General features: G+C 35.3%; 2 protein-coding genes across 11 annotated transcripts in view; one reads left to right on the top strand and one right to left on the bottom strand.

Annotated features, from left to right (window-relative positions):
- The window catches only part of LOC141461006 (uncharacterized), a 463,946-nt gene that overhangs the window by 31,293 nt on the left and 411,728 nt on the right, over positions 1-20,925 (top strand). The window lies entirely within an intron of this gene.
- rols (zinc-RING finger and ankyrin repeat domain-containing protein rolling pebbles) overlaps positions 1-20,925 on the bottom strand; it is a 280,008-nt gene that overhangs the window by 24,610 nt on the left and 234,473 nt on the right. For 8 of the 10 annotated variants that reach the window (XM_074141593.1, XM_074141599.1, XM_074141592.1 and 5 more), the window contains 3 exons: positions 19,246-19,428; positions 17,341-17,468; positions 2,723-2,816 (listed from right to left, as the gene is read on the bottom strand). In XM_074141593.1, the coding sequence (XP_073997694.1) occupies positions 2,723-2,816; positions 17,341-17,468; positions 19,246-19,428 (405 nt within the window). Of the gene's footprint in view, positions 1-2,722; positions 2,817-17,340; positions 17,469-19,245; positions 19,429-20,182; positions 20,334-20,925 lie in introns of those variants that run through there. The other 2 variants (XM_074141596.1, XM_074141601.1) reach the window with 2 other exon arrangements.

The following is a 20,925-nucleotide window of genomic DNA, read 5'->3' as shown; positions in this document are numbered from 1 at the left end:
CGTAACGTTAAAGTAATTGAATTAAGGGTAAATTTACTTTACTTCTAATAAAAAAAAGAAGTAAAATCATAAAATTTTAATCTAAAAAAATCATCATATGACCCACTTTTGAAATAGTAAAAAGAATGTTCAGCGATCATTATACTAAATGTAATCGATATCAATCACATAGGGTTGATGTTTTATTTCTTTTATGCCACTTTTAATCTTGATAATTTGGAAATTTTGTACACAAAAAAAATATATATACGCATAAAATAAATTTTAAAAAACACGCTAAGACAAAACTGGTGAAATAAATGTCAGTTGATTGTAATCAATGATTTGAATGTGCTGGTAGTTCTTTTATAATAAAAAAATCTATGTTAATAAAACTAGCTGGTTCGCCTCTAAATATCGATAATGTTTATCGAACAGTAAACACAGCCCACCTTCACTAACCTGCCTGTTAACATGTTTTCTCACTGTTTCCTATGTTCAACTATTTCTGATTTGATTAACATATAAATGTTCCATTTATTCCTTGTATTTTGTGTAATTTTGTTCCTTTTGTTTTTTTGCTGTCCGTAGAGGAAAGTACAATATATACTTATTTAAAGTTTATGTTCATTACGTAAATAAAAAAGTAAACAAGTGAAACCTTCCTTCTATTTTTATCTTGGTGACATTTTTATAAATAATAATAAAAAAAACAATAATTATCATTTAAATAACTGGAAAGCAATGCTGGACTTATCGAATAAAAGTCTACGATGTTTTTACAGCTTTTTATTAACCATCTGGAATTGGGTCCAAATGGGAAGGTTCTGAATTCTATTCGGCACCAAGTCCATGCTGTCCTAACCAAAAAGACAATTATTCGCCAATATCGCGAGTAAAAGACTGGTGTGAACACTAACTTTCTTTTGCTACTAAACTCCAAAATTCTAAATCACAAATATTCTTCGAAAGATGATAAAAGTAAAATCGGTTAAGTGTTCGCAGACATCCTAAGAGCTATGTATTCCAAAGTAAATACATACACTGGGCCAAAAAAGTCTGTGAACACTAACCTAAATTTTATTACTTTTATTATTATCTTATTAGAAACTTCTTTTATTTTCAAATGAAATATACTATTCGATAGAGAGAAACCAGAGTTTTTCATTTTATATTCAATCTTTTATTTTTGTTCAGCAGGAATATCACAATTAAATGTTTAACAAAACAACACCCCAAACGAATGCAAAAAAAGTCTGTGAACAGCTGTATAAATATGTAAAAACATTAAGATAACAAACAGAAAAACGATTGAATAAAGTTTCAAAGTTCTCTATTGTATTGTAGAAACCACTACAGTCAGTTTTGTGAATAAATAATCTAATTAGTACATATTTAACCACTAATATGGAAGTTCCCAGACCAATTCGAGAACTTATTGTGACGTTGCGAAATGAAAGAAAAAGTATTCGAGAAATAGGGAAGATAGTTCAAACAAACCCTTCAACGGTGCATAATATAATTAAAAAGTACGGAAATGTGATTAGTAGGCCACGCAGTGGACGGCCACCAAAACTTAATTCCTTTCATAAACGGCAAATTCTGAAGTCTGTTCGAGAAGAACCCAGGACAAGCGCTCAAAAAATCAGTCAAGAATTATCAAGTGGTTATGTGTAAGCGTAACACCACAGACAATTAGAAATAAATTACATGAATACGATTATTGCGGTCGAGTCCCGAGGAAAAAACCTTTAATCAATAAAATAAATAGTAACCGCCGATTGGATTTCGCGAAAGAATATGTTTCTAAGCCTTCTAGTTTCTGGGAAACCGTAATCTTTTCAGATGAGTCGAAATTCAATGAATGTGGGTCTGATTGACGACAAAAAGTGTGGCAAAAAAGAAATGAAGCTATGAAAATGAAAAATATGAAGCCTACTTTTAAGCATGGGGGAGGCAACATTCTGGTGTGGGGTGCATGAGTGCTAAAGGAGTGGGCAAGTTAGATCTAATTAATGGTATGATGGACCAATATGTGTATGTGGATATATTAAGACGCAATTTAAAAGAAAATTCAAAAAAATTAGGGTTGGAGGGAACGTTTGTCTTCCAACAAGACAATGACCCGAAACATACCGCACCAAAAACTCGGGAATGGCTTTTAAATAATACACTCTGGCGCCTAAACACCCCTCCACAAATGCCAGACCTTAACCCAATAGAACATTTGTGGGATGAAATCAGCCGCGAAATAAATAAACGAGGAATAAGAAACCGTGAACAACTAAAAAACGCTATTTTAGAAGAGTGGGATAAAATTCCAACATTGACGACCACAAAATTATTAGGATCGATGAAAGCTCGTTTGTTGGAAGTGATTAGGAACATAGGAGGTCCTACAAGTTTTTAAAATTTATAATTCACGTACAATGTGTAACAATGATTTATTTCTGCAAAGTGTTCACAGACTTTTTTTGCATTCGTTTGGGGTGTTGTTTTGTTAAACATTTAATTGTGATATTCCTGCTGAACAAAAATAAAAGATTGAATATAAAATGAAAAACTCTGGTTTCTCTCTATCGAATAGTATATTTCATTTGAAAATAAAAGAAGTTTCTAATAAGATAATAATAAAAGTAATAAAATTTAGGTTAGTGTTCACAGACTTTTTTGGCCCAGTGTATATTATTATTTAAAAAATGATCCTCCCTTCACTGAAAATTTATAAAATCTCACAACTCACTTTGTGTCATAACACTAGTCGAACGATTGCAGCAAGAATCTTTAATTGGTCTAGGTAGACGTCCAGGTGACCAGTCTCTGGGCTCATTTCTTGTCTGGAAACAATAATAATTATAATTAGAATAATTATTAATGTAGGATAAAAAGAATAATGAATATTAAAAATATTTTAAGGAACTTAAAAAAAAAAGACGATAAATATTTTTTAAGAGCGGTTAATGATTGTCGGATCATTAACCAAATTATAGTGTTTCAATACGTTTAGATGACAAACAAAAAAGACAAAACTTCGTTTCATAGCTTTTCAACTTAACCGGGTTGAAAGTAAATAGCGTATTAAACGGTAAAACGTGGACACAAGAAGCAAGTATAGCGGGAATCATCTTGAGTAGGTTATATTCCTGTTTCGTTGGAATTCAACCTGATTTCGATTATCAATCATAGCTTCGACTACAATAAATTATTCATAAACATCGTAATTGATTCGATATTTTATAGCTTTTTAAAGTATAATGAAAAATGGATACAATATAAAATGAAAAATAAATATAATTTATAAATTAAATTTTATTACACAGTTTTCAGATATTTAATTTCTCTTAAAGTCATTAAGTGGAAGTATTATAATCGTGCAAATTTTTTATTTTAATTTTTTTAATTGGAAATCAAAAAATTTTGAGGCCCCTCACCCTGGAAAAAGTGTTTTTTTTTTTAAATTGACTCTCAATTCGTCTATTTAGAGATTTTCACCGGGAAAGTCTATATCATGAGTTCCAAAAAAAAGTGTTTTCCCCAAATTAGGCCAAACTGGAAAAGAGCCTCTTTATTAAATCGATGTCAATTTTTTTCGAGACTTACTTGAAAACGATTCTCATGAATTTTTTTGAAGACTAGATATACTTTTATGCTTCTTTGAGGGGCGGTTAATTTTCCTAGTAACCATTTGATGGGAATGAAATGCATTTATCGTCTATTAAATATTGATAATGATTGAATATATAACCAAAATATTTCAATGAATAATTTTTTAGTTTTTTGGTAATCGATAGTACAAATTGTAATTTTCGAGAGAAACTGACGGTAGAGTAAGCCCGGTGTATTCACATTAGATTTTTTCTTGTATTGTAAGTAGCATGAGTGAAAAAAGTACTTCATTTGATTAAGAGAAAGTTTGATTGCGTCTTTATCAGTTAGTAGGGTATTTCTTTGATGGACCAAGACAGGCTCCGCCATTATTACGCCAATTATCCACGGGCAATAAAAATAAAAGAGGCTTGTCATTTGGTACATTATGGGCTGAGAGAGAAGGTGCTGAGTGTTCTAGGAGACTGCCAAAGAGATAATGTCTTGGCCCAGATTATTTGCGCATTTTTTTTTCTTGCGGGGGGGGGGTTCACCTCCCTCTTGCTCAAAAGAGAACATTAAGAATTCAATTAAGTTAATTGCGTGCACAAACATAAGCACTGTTGTGTAATAAGTATGGAGGGTTGAGGGAATTAATTCATCTGAGCTATTGACCTACTAAAAAGAAAAATAACTTTTGCCTAGTTTTGGAATATTATTGTACCAACGTGCAGGATAACAGTGGTTCTTCTAATTATCTTCATATATTTCTCCTTCTTACCTAACAAGATAATGTAGGAGCCCACTTGAGTTTTTTCCCCAGGGTTATATCCTCCCAGGGACGCTAAATGTCTCTGCTTTTACTGTAACTATTCTTACTAGGGTTAATTAACCTCAATAAAACCTTCCCAAATTTTCACTTTCAATTTCTGTAAGGTATTACAATCGGGCAGATTTCCGGTTTTGAGTTTTAACCAGAAATATACTTTTTTTTAAGGTCCCAAAAGTACGAAAAAGAGATTTTTCACAAAATGGGTCTCTCTGACAAGAGTCTGGTCAGTCCGGTCTATATCTATCATAACTTTGAAACGAAATAGTAACACAGGAAGTTCATATTTGATATTTCACTTGGGTGCCATCAGAGAGCGCCTCTATAATGTTTTGCTCAAAATCGGTCTTCCGGAAGTATGTACCTGCTTTCCTGGATCCATTTTCCCAGTTTTTAAGGGTCCCCCCTAAAACGGTTCCGACAATCTTGTTTAAATTTATTTTACTAATTGCATTTTTCTAAATCTATAACTATTATTTGAAAGATTTTTCTGAGGCAATCAGATTAAGGGCACTTTTGAGGGGAAGAGATTGTTAGGTTTTCCTTTAATGATCTATAGGTTTTCTATAAATGAATTTATAATGGTTTTGTGACCGTAAAATATTAAATTAAGGATTCAAATTGGCGACGAATCGTTCCGGCTTTTTTTTACTGACGTTTCAACAAATAATATTGCCTTCTTCTGGGCTTGGCTATGCGAGTTGGTTGAGTTACAGGAAACTGAGTTACAGTTCGACGGCAATATATTTGTCGAAACGTTGGCATAAAGACGAGAATTGTTGTTTTTATTTGGACCGATTCCTCGCCAATCCTGAATCCTTAGTTTCTTGTAAAGTGTATTATACAGTCTTGCCACATGCATAATTTTATTAAGCATCACATATAGGGATTGAAATTTCCGATTTGAAGGGAATCAAATGAGGGGGAAGTGGTACTTTATTGATTAGAGTTTTCAGCAATTTGAGATTTTCTGAAATAACGACTCCTAGGATTGAATTTATCACTTCGTGTAGTGATTACAAACACATAAATCGACTAGTCTGATTTGAATTTAGGGCTACACTTCTGAAAACCAGATAGAGTAGATTCTCTCCAAATTGTCATTTTTTGGTATAATTTACGGATGCTATTTCTTGTATTCTTTTTTAGAAGTGTTGCTGAAGTTTAAAAAGAAAATTTCTCATCCTTGGAAGTAGCCTGCTACTCCCATGGATTGTCCACATTTTTTTGGGGAGGGTTTTCCTCGAAAATAACTCCTAGGATTTCTGTTTAACTTCTAGAAAGATATCGTAATTCTACGCGCCAAAAAAACCAGCGAAGGAGTTGATTCGAGATTCCTTCATCAAAATTTATAGTCGGCAATTCTAACGGGTAGCACTAAGAGCAATGCTGGGTCTGCTGGACTGGGCACTACAGGCTCAGAAGACAGATGATCCTGTTAGGGTTGATGGTGTACATTGTAGGGTTTTGTTTGATTGAGGTAAAGACCCTGCGCTACGTGCTTTGCTCCGGGCATTTCTTAGGCTGCCAGTAATCAAGCCGAATCAGTAGAAATTGTCAAAGTTGGGTGTTTTTCAACGTTACGCTTTTTCGTGCAGTTTTTGATGGTCAACCCTTATACAACTGTCCTACCGGACAGTTTTAATAAAAAAAAGTAAACCCATCAAATGAAGTATTAGTCGAAAATTTTGTAATGGATTGAATGCTACAATTCGTATTAAAATAATTTGAGTTAGAAAAAAGCCTCATATCAACTCTTTTTTGTCAGAATTAATGGACACTAAATTGAAGTTTTCACTGCCAACGAAATCAATAAAACAAAACACAAAGCAATAAAACAAAGCCTGAACATAACCTCAGAAAAAACCAACATAATAGCTGTCATTCTCCACTACCAGATGGCACTTCTGTTCCTTCCACCATCTAAAGAACAAACCCGCTTTTGCGACAGAAATAAAAACAAAACTTAAAAAAAAAAAAAATATTTTGCAGTCTAAACCATCTGTTGATGCCCATGGTTTTTTTGCTACCCCATTTAGCATCTATTTTCGATTCTAATTTAGTTAAATAATATTTTAAGCATTTTTATATATTCTTAATTTTAACTCTGGTTTTGTTAGGTGTAGCTCTCGAAAACGTGTTCTTTATCATTACCAAAAGAGAAGATCATCATCAAAACAACAACACACATTAAAGCTTTTTTGGGACGGGTAATTTGTCCCGGTTTAACTTACGGCTGTTCAAAACTTACCAGTAGGTCCCGGTAATTTCCCGGTTTTGCTTGGGTAACTCGCTCAGTGAGCTAAACTACGGTGTTTAGTATTCAGAATTACAGGTTTAAGTTGGAGTAAATTTATTTTTTTTGTAACTTTTATTATTTAAAGTTACTAAAGTTACTTAAAAGGCTAATTTTTTATTGGTGATAAAATTATTGCGACAAGGTGCTTGTTCAATGCTACCAACTGTACATTATTTATTTATCCTTTTAATGAGATTTACACCTGTAGCTACAGGGTACAATAGGTAAATGAGATAAATGTAAGTATACAGTAACGTGGCAGACGTGAATGACGGTCATCCAGTGATGGCCGTCATTAGTCACCCAGTTGGTCACGAGGCCAACGGCGCCTCAGCCGTCTTCGAGGATTGGAGGGTAGCGTAGTTGACGACAAGTTTGCAGCTAAAGGGTTGGGGATGAAGTGAGAGTTTTTGGTGAACATTTTTATATCGAATTTTGGAAAGTTCGAAGATGAGTGGAATTTGGAGATCTTGTATGTATTGTGTGGTTGCTAACATATAGAATGGAGCATCTACTGTGCGGCGGAGTATTTTGGATTGGAGTGTTTGCAGTCTATTGATGTTGGATTTTTTAGCTATTCCGTAAAGTTGCTAGTCCGTAAGTCCATATTGGTGTGAGAAGAGCTGTGTAGAGTCGTCGTTTGTTCTGTAGTGAGAGTTTTGAGCGTTTGTCAAGTAGTCTGGCTAGAAGTTTTGTATCGTTCGTTTAGTTCGGTACGTTTAAGTCTTGTATGGGGGTTCCAGGTAAGTCTCTTGTCTAGGTACATTCCAAGGTACCGCACATGGTCGGCTGGTGGGATAGGCGTATGATGTAAGAAGACAGGTGGTGGAGTTTGACGTTTGAGTGTGAAGACTATGTATTTAGACTTAGTTGGGTTAATTTTTATTCGCCATTTTTGTGACAATAAAATATCGTATTCTGTCACTTTCAAGAAAGACTGTTTACTCTCCTACTGGTCAACACTGTTTTAAAGTTTAATGCAATGAAATGTATGTGAAGGGCATGTACTAAATTTTTAATTTTATTTTTATAATAGACATCAGGCAAACTATTTTTTTTAAAGAAACCATTTCTTCGGTTTCTGGGTTATCGATTACATTTTAAAATAATCGAAAATTGGCACTTCCGGCACAAAAAAAGTAAACTAAGAAAATAATAAGAAATTAAATTTACATACTAAAACCAGTTTGTCGGTGTGCCTTTTTAATGGTTTGAATGAAATGTAATTAAATTTAAATTAAAAAAAACCTATCTCTTCTACCAATGAAATGAATGTATGACAAGGTGAAGATAGATTGAACTGTTGGTGGAGGGGGTGCGTGGTACGTCATCAGTTCGTCTGTACGAAAGATCTGTGCTACTGTATTTCGTTATTATAAAAGTGAATACTCTGAATAGATTATTAATAACCTATTGCATAATAAAACCCGACCATACTCTCGGCCATAGTCTATCCAATGGATTTGATTTCTATTTCTATGATATTATTTCTATATTTCTGTATGATTCAAGACTTTCACTTCAACACAACTATCGATCAAAAACACTCGATAAAAATTAAACACCTATAATTAAAATTTTATTGGCCAAGTTATTGACAAGTATGAAATAAAATACGTAGATAACCACGCATGCGCACCTGGTCTTTCTCTTTCAGTGATTTTCTGGGCACTTTTTTTTAAACTTGGAACTTTTATGTTAGAGATGAGCTATAATTTATTTCTGTTATATTGTTCGATTGTACAGTACTAGGTAGATGATGTTCGTTTGTATGGTGCGTCAGTATAGTTTGTAAATTGGCCGGTAGAGGGCAGCCTGTCTTCAGTACTGCCTTCCACAGCTGTGATCCCTGCCGTTGGTATATTTTGTCACACGCTCAGATTAGGGTCAGCCAATTGATTCGTTATCACAAGCACATATGGAATTTATTTGATTTCCGATTCGTGCCAAATGATGTGGTGTATAATAATAATGATTGAATCATAGCCTGCAGATCGTGCTATAGAATCCTCTACCTTCTGTATATTGATTGTACCACGGTTTTTACTGGAATAGAAGATTGAATTGTTGTATAATATTTGCCCATTAGATTTTTTTTGGAATTGAATAACTTTTTCCCCATTTTTTGTATAACTTATTTTCTTGTAATAACTAACTTGGAAATTTTATTAAATGGTTTAATATACTCCTGGAATAACGACTTCTAGGATTGAATTTATCACTTCGTGTAGTGATTCTAAATAAATACTAGTCTGATTTGAATACGAGGGTCGTTTGAAAAGTCCGTGCAAAGTCAGAGAGATAGCACCACTGGCGCGTATCGAGGTTATGTTTAGTTAGTAGCATCTCTTGGAAGAACACACACCAAGTTTCAGCCAGATCGGTCTATTTCTTTGTGTTTGGCATTCGTTTGAATCGAGGAAGTCGAGTGATTTTCAAAAAATGGACGAAAAAGAATTTCGTGTGTTGATTAAACACTACTTTTTGAAAGGCAAAACGCCTCAGGAGACTAAAGAGAAGCTTGATAAACATTATGGTGACTCTGCACCTTCGATTAGAACAGTTTATAAGTGGTTTCAAAATTTTCGGAGTGGCCATATGTGGCACAAGTGACGCTGAACGTTCTGGACGCCCTGTTGAGGTTACTACTCCAGAAATCATTGATAAAATCCATGATATGGTGATGGATGACAGAAGAGTGAAGGTGCGTGAGATTGCTAGTGCTGTGGGCATCTCGAATGAACGGGTACATAATATTTTGCATCAACATTTGGACATGACAAAGCTATCCGCAAGATGGGTGCAGCGATTGCTCACGCTTGACCAAAAACGAAATCGTGTAAAGTGTTGCAAGGACGGTTTGCAGCTGTTCCAGAAGAATCCGCAGGACTTTAAGCGTCGTTTCGTCACTGTGGATGAAACATGGATACATCACTACACTCCTGAGACCAAAGAACAATCTAAACAATGGGTTACCAAGGGGGAATCTGCGCCAAAAAAGGCGAAGACCGTTCCTTCGGCCGGAAAGATTATGGCGACTGTCTTTTGGGATTCGCAAGGAATAATCCTCATCGACTATCTGGAAAAGGGTAAAACTATTACAGGTGCATATTATTCATCGTTATTGGACCGTTTGAAAACCGAGCTGCAAGAAAAACGCCCACGATTGGTCCACAAAAAAGTCCTTTTCCATCACGACAACGCACCAGCTCACACCTCAGCAGTTGTGGTCGCAAAATTAATGGAAATAGGGTTCCAACTCGTTTCACATCCCCCCTATTCTCCAGACTTGGCTCCCTCGGACTACTATTTGTTCCGCAATATGAAGAAATGGCTGGCGGGAAAAAGATTTTATTCAAACGAGGAGGTGATTGCAAAAACGAATGGCTATTTTTCAGACTTGGACAAATCCTATTATTTGGAAGGGATCAACAAACTAGAGCAGCGTTGGACGAAGTGTATAAGCCTAAAAGGAGACTATGTTGAAAAATAAAAAAGGTTTACCCCAAAAAATTAAGTAGTTTTTATTTTTGCACGGACTTTTCAAACGACCCTCGTATTTAGGGCTACTTTTGAAAGCTAGACAGAGTAGATTCTCTCTAAATTGCCATTTTTTGATATAATTTACTGGTGCTGTTTCTTGTAATCTTTTTTCTAGAAGTGTTGCTGAAGTTTAAAAAGAAAATTTCTCATCCCGGAAGTAGCCTGCTACTCCCATGGATTGCCCACATTTTTTTGTTTTTTTTTCTCGAAAATAACTCCTAGGATTTCTGTTTTATTTCCAGAAAGATATCGTAATTCTATGCGCCAAAAAGACCAGCGAAGGAGTTCATCTGGGATTCCTTCGTCAAAATTTATAAGTCGGCAATTCGAATTGTCTAGAATTTCTCTCAAAAACATTTTTCACGTTGTCAAAAATTAAAAATAAAGACGAAAACTATTTGTTTATAAGTTTCTTTTTACGGTTATTATTTCTCCAGGAAATATCGTTTTTGTTTTTAAGGTTCCAGGGTCCAAAAAAAAGTAGTTTAAGGATAACTGTTCCACAATGGGGCCCACATTTAAGCGCTCAAAATCATTTAATAGGAATAGATTTTTAGCATTTCTCAAAAATGATTTCAAAACTTTTTGAAAAGCTGATTTGTCCAGTTTCAATCAGTGCCACATTCTAAGTTACAGTGAAATATAATTACAAGAACTGAAAAGAGGAAGTCATGTGAGTGACTAAACTAGATATTTCAATTTTTTGCGCGAAAGACTGACGTATTTCCTGTGTACAGCACAAGGCAATAAGCAACGCTTTAAAAGGGAAAGGTGTGTGTGTGTACGTATATGAACACACAAAAACAAAACTTTAAAATTTACATTCGATTAGATCTTAATCGATTAGGTTTCTCCTTATGTTTGGCTAGAATTATTTTGCAGATTTCACTACCTTCTTTTTTCTACATATTTTAACCGTTAACTAGCTTCCAAATTAGGTGGTCACAGGTGAAAACACAGTATTCCCTTCCCCTACCGCCCGAGCTAATTTATTGGTGATAAAATTATTGCAACAAGGTGTTGTTTGTTCAATGCTACCAACTGTATATTTTTTTGTGGCAATAAAATATCGTATTCTGTTACTTTCAAGACGAACTGTTTACCATACTCTCCTACTGGTCAACACTGTTTTAAAATTTAATGCAATGATTATATCTGTGAAGGGCATGTTTACTAAATAAGGTTATGTAGTGAATTGAGCTGATTCTATATCTAAAGTAGAGTAATAGGTCAGTGATACTTAGCATCTTTAGATCGTTGCTATTACAGAGTCTATCTAAACTCCCAGTATGACAGCCCTGATCGAGCCTTCAAATAGAAACTGGCCTCTTCATCAATCTGTTTCACCATAGCTTCATTGCTTCCGACCAAAGTTGTGGCAACAAGCCTTGAAACTTCCTTGTTCAAGTTATCTTCAGACTCTTCTGGCCGAGAGTCTCCTTCTCTTATATAGTGCTACAGCCAGATAGGTCTTGGCGATTTCGTTCCAAGCATCTCGGTTCTCTGTCTTTTTTTGCACATCTCATCGCTTCCAATCTCTATAGTTTTCTTCAAACGTCCATTAGCTAGATCGTCTTTTTTTTTTTTTTGGTATTGGCTTTCGCCATACAGCCAGCATCGTCTAGGTGCTTATCACTAGAATATCACTCGCTCTCCATTCTTACTTATAAATACATTCGCTTCACACATTCATCCCTCTACTATATACAACTATTTACATAAACTACAGCTATTGGATGGATCAGAACACTATATTCCTGCCATCCTTATAGCTTAACCGAAATTAAAATCACCGTAATCCTTCTCTAATCATTTTCTTTTATTCGATCTAATCGGCCATAACTTTTGAATACTTATTTCTTTGCTAGCTCTGCTATAGATTTAAGCACATAGATGTTGGTGGAGAATATTATGTCTTCGTAGCGAAATGGTGCATCTAAATACCTGTATATGTCGTCAAATATTCGTTTCCTTTCTACCACACAACGTGGACATATCATTATTACATGTTTGAAATCCCCCTCCTCATTGCAATCTACGCAAAGAGGAGAGGACCTTTTTGTTGATCCTGTGCAGATACGATCCGCACACAGCGTGGTTCGCTCTCAGCCTGCTTATTAAACCCATTTATTAGTGCCAGATCGTCTTCGCGGTAGGGTAACTCTTCTTTTGCCACGTGTTGTCTGCTCAGCAATCTATTATTTGACATCTTTACAAACTTTGGTCTTTCTCATTGCAAATGAGTTTTTACAGACTGGACCCCCCCACACCAAAACATCTTTGTTTGGTATGCTGCTGTCAATGGATCCTTCTTAAATAGCCGTTGTCAGTATCAATTTTTTGTCATTTTTTAAGACTTTAAAGCAGAAAGTTTAGAGGAAACACTTGGATTTCAGTACCCAGTGCGACCATCCGGCGCTCTGTACAAGCTGCAGTAAGTTGACAAGACTTGGCAAACTGCACAGTAGATTGTCCAACAGACAGACAGACAAATCTTTCTTCTATCCATTCAAGGTCATAACTATTTTCTTCTATACTGGAAACTCTTTTATCCTGTTTGATCAACATTCTTTTTAGTTATTATGATTTTTATTTTTGTACTGCGCATGCTCGCAACTATCTTATAAGATTTCTTTATCCGTTCACGTCACCAGCAGAGTCTATTATCTTTTTCTTTCTAATCTTTTTTTTTCTTTCTCTAAATAGTAAATTACTTTTGTATTCTTTTCTGTTTTCATATAAGGAGAAAAATTATTTCTACTTTTCCTTATCTTTTTTTGCAGTTAAATGGTGGTTTATTGCTTGGAGAATGTGTGTTGTCCACTTTACAGAGTTTGCTATTAGAGATTGTTTTTCTTTTTTCTGTCTTAAGGACATGTCACTGAGTTCGAACAAAACGAGTGAAGAACAATTAGCACTTTCGCTGTAAGTTATAGAGCTCTTATACGTGCTACTTTCCTCGTTATCAGGAGCACATAGCAAACTAATTAAATGAACACGAAAACAATTGAGATAGTTAAACAAATGTTGTCTAAACCATAAATTTGGTCTAATAATATTCTACTTTTTTTTTACTAAGACTGAAGAAGGACACAAACTAGTCTGAAACGATTAAATTTAGATAATAAACAGGCTGGAGACTGAATAAGACATATTTTTTGTATTTATAAATTAATCATGGGCCAGCACACTTAAGTGTTCTATATCCTGTACTATATATTCCAAATGGAGTCCTTCAAAGGTCTTGGTTTCATTGTAGTTGAAGCTGCAGGTTCACCAAGAGCGGTAATGAGATGTGGATGGCACTGGCTGAGGAAGAAGTTGTCGGTTAGTTTGGTCATGCGAGTGTGAATGGCCTTGAATTTCCAGTTCTCTGTGTATTTGTGTGTTCCTAGTAAACCCCAGGGCCTTCAGTACAATTCGTAGTACTTTATAGTATTATATAGTACGTAGTACGAGGCGCCACGGTAGCCGAGCGGTTATAGGCTAGACCCGCAAAGCTAAAATGTATTGTTGGTTAGTGGATTCGATTCCCCTGTATAGGTATTCTATTTAATGGTTAATATGAGAAATTTATAGTAAAGTATGTTAGGCGGTTATAGGCTAAACCCGCAATGCTAAGGTGTATTGTTGGTTAGTGGATTCGATTCCCGGTCTTTAGGCTTTGGATTTTATTTAATGGTTAATATGAGGAATTTATAGTAAAGTATGTTTGCTAGTCGCCTTCGTCCACGACACCTAATTTGGTAGTTGGACGTAAAGCCTGTCTGAAAAAAATAGGCAATTACTTTTACTTTTTACTTTACTAGTACGTAGTACGTAGAAGCCTGTAGTGGTAATCTAAACTGGGCAGGAATTATGTTAAAAGACGACAGAGGAGCGTCTTGTAGTACAGCACAGTTCGTGAGAGTTTAAACAGTGGGTTTCCGTTAATTAGTGGTATAATTGCTTTAGACGAGAGTATGCTTGTTGCAGTTTAGTGTTGATGTGCAATCTTCCGGTGTGTATTATACGCCAAGGTAGCAGCGCTCCTTGTTCCTTTTCTCCCCAAGGAATTTCCTGGTTATAAATAGATGTAGACCTTTATTCCGGAACCTACGTAGAAAGACAATTTTTTTACTTTTGTTTTGGAAGGGTTCAGCTTTCATTTTGTTGGAACCAATCTGACCAAAGTCAGTATTGCATTAGTCTTTGTCGGCGGAGGGCTATCATTGTATTGTCTGCGTACATCTCTAAAATTCATGGATGAAGGTCCTGGAATAGAGTAAGGGGGGATTCATGAGTGCCCCTTTTAGGGAAGTCCCGCGAGTATCTGTAGTTTAGTCTTGTACGTATTGTTAAGTTCTTATCTTGAAGAGGAGATTCTATAATGTTAATAATATAATCTGGGATTATAATTTAATGAACATTACAGTTAAAATAATTAATATAATTTAAATCCTTTCGTATGTATAACGGTTTTAAGGAGACACACACTTTGTGCCCTAAAAAATAAATCCGGTCCCCCTCCGGCTTTGGGAACTTTCCAAAAAAACTCAATTTCCAAACTTTGGCATTTCCGCTAAACACAAAGTAAACTCAAAAGGAGGAAGTGAGCTCATATTTACGAGGGTCGTTTGAAAAGTCCGTGCAAAAATAAAAACTACTTAATTTTTTGGGGTAAACCTTTTTTATTTTTCAACATAGTCTCCTTTTAGGCTTATACACTTCGTCCAACGCTGCTCTAGTTTGTTGATCCCTTCCGAATAATAGGATTTGTCCAAGTCTGAAAAATAGCCATTCGTTTCTGCAATCACCTCCTCGTTTGAATGAAATCTTTTTCCAGCCAGCCATTTCTTCATATTGGGGAACAAATAGTAGTCCGAGGGAGCCAAGTCTGGAGAATAGGAGGCATGTGAAACGAGTTGGAACCCTATTTCCATTAATTTTGCGACCACAACTGCTGAGGTGTGAGCTGGTGCGTTGTCGTGATGGAAAAGGACTTTTTTTGTGGGCCAATCGTGGGCGTTTTTCTTCCAGCTCGGTTTTCAAACGGTCCAATAACGATGAATAATATGCACCTGTAATAGTTTTACCCTTTTCCAGATAGTCGATGAGGATTATTCCTTGCGATTCCCAAAAGACAGTCGCCACAATCTTTCCGGCCGAAGGAACGGTATTCGCCTTTTTTGGCGCAGATTCCCCCTTGGTAACCCATTGTTTAGATTGTTCTTTGGTCTCAGGAGTGTAGTGATGTATCCATGTTTCATCCACAATGACGAAACGACGCTTAAAGTCCTGCGGATTCTTCTGGAACAGCTGTAAACCGTCCTTGCAACACTTCACACGATTTCGTTTTTGGTCAAGCGTGAGCAATCGCGGCACCCATCTTGCGGATAGCTTTGTCATGTCCAAATGTTGATGCAAAATATTATGTACCCGTTCATTCGAGATGCCCACAGCACTAGCAATCTCACGCACCTTTACTCTTCTGTCATCCATCACCATATCATGGATTTTATCAATGATTTCTGGAGTAGTAACCTCAACAGGGCGTCCAGAACGTTCAGTATCACTTGTGCCCATATGGCCACTCCGAAAATTTTGAAACCACTTATAAACTGTTCTAATCGATGGTGCAGAGTCACCATAATGTTTATCAAGCTTCTCTTTAGTCTCCTGAGGCGTTTTGCCTTTCATAAAGTAGTGTTTAATCAACACACGAAATTCTTTTTCGTCCATTTTTTTGAAAATCACTCGACTTCCTCGATTCAAACGAATGCCAAACACAAAGAAATAGACCGATCTGGCTGAAACTTGGTGTGTGTTCTTCCAAGAGATGCTACTAACTAAACATAACCTCGATACGCGCCAGTGGTGCTATCTCTCTGACTTTGCACGGACTTTTCAAACGACCCTCGTACTTGATAAAAATCTATTACCAAAAAAAACGCACGATAATAAAATAGAATTTAAAAATACATTATGCAAAACTTTTTATTTTTGCCCTTACATTATTCTATTCTATGCAAAAGTTCAATTTTTTTTTAATGCAAATTATAATTTCCGGAGTGAAAACTAGAGTGCTCCACAATAGCCTCTGCAAACGACTTAATTGAATTTCTTTCTCGTGTATTTTATTTATTTATTTATTTTTTACCCAGCATAAATATTTATTATATAAAAAAATGCATTATCTATAGCATAAAATAAAGAGTAATAAATTTACATAAATCTTTTTTTTTATATTTATTTAAAGTGTACTTTAACAAAATAAATAATAAATAGTTTCGAGGTTAGGAGCACGCTGTCTAGCGGAGGGATGGATATAGTTAAGATAAGGCGACCTTTCACTTGAACAGACATAGTACACTTACACTGTGAGAGCGCCGGGAAAAACAGGTCGGGTCACACTTCACTTCACTTTACGATCCTTTCTCCTGGGTGATGGAAAATTTAATTAAAAATTATTAGGGCCGTGTGTGTGTAGTTTTTCCAGCCAGATAATTGTGGAAAATATTTGTGGTGAACTCACAATGATTTTTTTTTTTCACTTCCGTAATGTAATTTTCTTTGAAATTTTAGGATTTATACTAAAAAGTAGATTTCAGAATTATTACTGTTCATTATTTTTGGTGACTGAATCATAGTTTCAATAGGATGAAAAATTAATGCCAGTATCAGTTATGACAAACTTTATTATGCCGAGCTTTCCGACCTAGGGACTAGGTCATCTTCAGGGCTAATTTACAAAGTTTACAATGATTTACATCATTGGTTGGTGTGTCTTCTGTCTTGTCTGTTCATGGACTGAATCGGTCTGTCAAACTTAGTAAATTGGCCCTGAAGATGGACCTAGTCCCTAGGTCGAAAGCTCGGCATAATAAAGTTTATAATGACTGAAACTGGCATTAATTTTTCACCCTATTTCAGAATTATGTTTGCAGTGAAATTGCCATTTAAAAAAAAAAAATGGCCGACTTAAAAAATGTTTTCAGTTTGACACGATCTAATACTTCCTTCCTTTGAATTGTTTACTAAAAAATAAGAACCGGAAACGTACTAATAAAATACGATGCACAAAAACACAAAACAGTTTTTTTTTAAAATAGATTTAATCACTTACTTGCATGTAGGTGGTGAAGTGGCCATTAGTTTTAACGCCAGTTCTATGCGTAGTGCGGACATCTTGTACGGCATTGTTCAAACCTGTCTGCGAACCTCGTAGTCCCGGCACTTTCTTCAATGGCGAATCTGTTCGAGGGGAAAACAAAAATAATTTCTACGTAAAAAATGAAGTTTCTTTAAAACTAAGAATTTTGGGCTTAAAGTTTGGAAATTTTAGCAAGATATTTAAAAATTCTTATAGGTCAGGGATGGCGAACCTTTTTTGAGATGTGGGTCAAATTTTGTTAGTACTAGCTCTCGGGTCACTAATGCCCATTTGCACAAGAGTTAAGTTTAAAAAAATTTAAACTGAATATTTTCAAACTAAACATCTTTAAAATTCAGTTGGCTTAACTGGGTAAAACGGGACGAAACAAGTGCTATGGAAGTCTCTTTTTACAAACATAACTGAACAAAACCTGAACAAAAGTGTGTTTTATCTGAAGAAAAATCTAAATATGGTTATTTGCTTTGGGTTGTCGATCTTTTTTTTGTAACAAACAAAATATGAGTAAAATTATAACATTTTATTTGATATTTTGTAAACACTTTTTGCTTTATTTCAAATACTACAAAAGCATTTGTCGTCATTTGCGTTTTAGAACTGTAATGATCAAACTAAAGGTTATAGATAGCATTTAAATTGCTTTTGTGTCAATGCGTGATTGGAAAAAAATACAGATAGAATATAGATTATCCAGAGCAATTAGAAAAATCTAAATCAACCCGCGTAAAGAAACAAATGGTTGCCTAGCAATTGTGTGGGTCAGTGAAAAAGTTTGCACGGGTCATAGGTTCGCCATCACTGTTATAGGTATTAAACAGTGGTTTAATTTCGTATCGAGCAGTGAAGTGGCATATTAGGGACAGTTTAAAGGGAAGCCTACCTGACTTTTAGGTCCGCCATTATTTTTTCGCATACCACGAGGTTGGGAAACGCTGTTCTAAATTATCAATTTAAGTTACGAAATTTTGCCAAAATGAAAATTGATCCAGCTGGAGTTGTCAATAGATACCAAGAGAATTTTGCCCCAGGTTCAACTACCTATAGTGACCATTACTAAGTATAACAATAAAAACTCCAAGTCTGGCAAAAAAAAAAAGTTTTCTTTTAAAATATGTACGCCCAAGAGGTCGTATTCCACTGTCCATTCTTTTTTGCTCTCTCTCCCACTTAATTTTAACCTTCCAGTATCCCAACAATGTATGAGTAAGCGGGAAAGAATGCTGACGGCCGATCTTGCGGAGACTTTCATGCTCGCAGGAGGGGGGGGGGGTGCAACATGATCCCTGTAATTATCTGTGGAAGTGGCAGGGGAGACAACCTATTTTTACAACAAAAATTCCCGAAGTATTTCCTGACATTAGGGCTAGTTTTCTTTTTCCCTTTCTGCAGTCTTCAATTATTAATTATTGCCAACATTACCAGAGTGTAAAATCGTACATTACACGGAAATGTAACATTAACAGGGGAAACTTGCCCCTAGTCACCGCCTCAGGGAACTGCTCTTAAATAAATTTTTCTATAAAAATAATACTAGCAATTTTTTTTAAAAGAACCACCATTGAGTAATGACGTACTTCCGGTAAAGGGAATTTCCCCAAACGTGGAATTTAACTCTTCTTAATTGTGAACAAGAGGCAGGACCTAACGTTATACAAAATTGACTATTTAGTGGAAATCTTTCAATTTTCTTTCTCAACTCGAATTTCCCCTGCATCCGGATTTTTCTCAAAATACTGGAAAATCTATTCACCACAGTGGCCCCACAATTTATTCATATTAACATTTAAGCCTTACTTCCGGCAATCCTTGAAAAAAAAACACAACATCCTCTAAACGATTAAAAAAAAAAAAACTTACTTGCATCCGGAGGATTGCAGAGCGGGCAGATTTCATTGGTGAACATACAGGAATAGCATCTTTCATGGCCGCAAGCATCAATCAACTTCCTTTTCTTTCCTTTGTCGAACGGCATGTTGCAACTAGGGCAAGTCTCTTCGCCTGGATCTTCCGCTTCTAATAGTTTTCTAATAGCAGCTAGATCTGTAAACAAACAGAAATCTCGTTAGTTGTTGTATAGATCGGTGTGCCTAATGAAAATAGGTAACCAGCATCATGTAAATATAACCTACCTATTAGAATTGTTCTACTTTGAAAATACTTAGGATTAGAAAAGTAAATAGTCAACGTTTATTTAATGTAATAAAATGGTACTATTTGAGGGATAACCATTTCTTCCCAGGTTTCCTAATCGGGAAACTTGCTTTCAATAGAAAGGACGCATCTTCACTGTATTCATTTTGATCTCGCAATACTTTGATCAGCAATATTTGTCAAGGAATTCGATTGAGAGCATTTACAGGAGAACCGATGGATAATGCTTCTAAAATACCATTCCAGTACACTTTACTGATTTCGTTTTTTCACTTTTTTGAGTTTTTTTTTTCTTAGAAAGGGCTTAAAAAAGTTAATTTTTTTTGTCCCCAGTTTTAAAGTACTTACCGTATAAATTGTACGTAAAATATTTAAATTTTGAAAATCCAATTTGGAAGAAAGTGTATAAGTCCAGCCTGGAAAACTGGGAATTAGAGGAAATCTATAGTTTTTCATTTTTGAGTTGTGTTTGGCTACACTTAAACCAATTTCTTTTTTTTTTTGTTGTCCGAAGAATTCACGCGTAATTTTGGTGAGAATTCCATCACGAAAATTTGACAGATCACTGAACTATATCTTATAATAAACACTTGAAAATAATAAATGAATTGTTTAAACAATTTAAAAAAAAAGCTTCAAGTACCTTTTTTTACAAAACCAGGCATACTCCAACCATTAATTACGTGTGAAATTAGAAGTAAAAACGAAAATACAAAATAATAACAACACAGACTTTTACAGACACGAAACGTTCGAACACATGTGCTGAACTGAACTTAGTAAAACGTTCAGGTAGTAAACAGTAGTTTTGGGTTAGGTAGCGCGCTCCTGTGCCTTAAATGTGAACCAGGTACTGAATAAGCGGCATTTTGCTCCCTTTTTTAACGGACTTTTTTGTTCGGGTTCGCTTTTAAAAAGTGGCCATTCTTGGAATTGCTTTTTAACAATTTAAGTTTATTTTTAACGTGTTTTTTTTTCTTTTGTTGTTTTAAGAAATTTCTCTAAATGTTGTTAAAATATCTTTTTAGGTTTTTAAAACTTAATTTTGAATCATTTTGTGATAATTTAATCAAAAAAAAAATCGATGTGAACACTGATACAGCTTTTCTCTGAGGCTTTAAAGTTCACTACGATAGAAATGACACGGTTAGAGGAAGGGTGACGTCACTGCTCCTTCCAGGAACCCGCTATTCCTGGAGAAAACTTTTCAAACCAAAGTGAAGAAGAGTTAGCACAGGGAAAAAAGGAAGTAGAAAAAGAGCCGTTTCAGATAGTTCATTTCCGGTAGGCTAACTGTCTTCTTTTTTTTTCAAGTGAATGGGGACCGGTGGTTAGGCAAGGAATTCTGTTATATCCGGATGGGGGGAACTCTATTACCCAATAGAC

Source organism: Rhodnius prolixus, unplaced genomic scaffold, assembly GCF_049639745.1.
Source record: "Rhodnius prolixus isolate KJV_2025 unplaced genomic scaffold, Rpr scaffold_6, whole genome shotgun sequence".
In the NCBI taxonomy this organism is placed as follows: Eukaryota; Metazoa; Arthropoda; class Insecta; order Hemiptera; family Reduviidae; genus Rhodnius; species Rhodnius prolixus.
The sequence above is the reverse complement of the archived record's forward strand: the minus strand, read 5'-3'. Positions and strand labels throughout refer to the sequence as shown.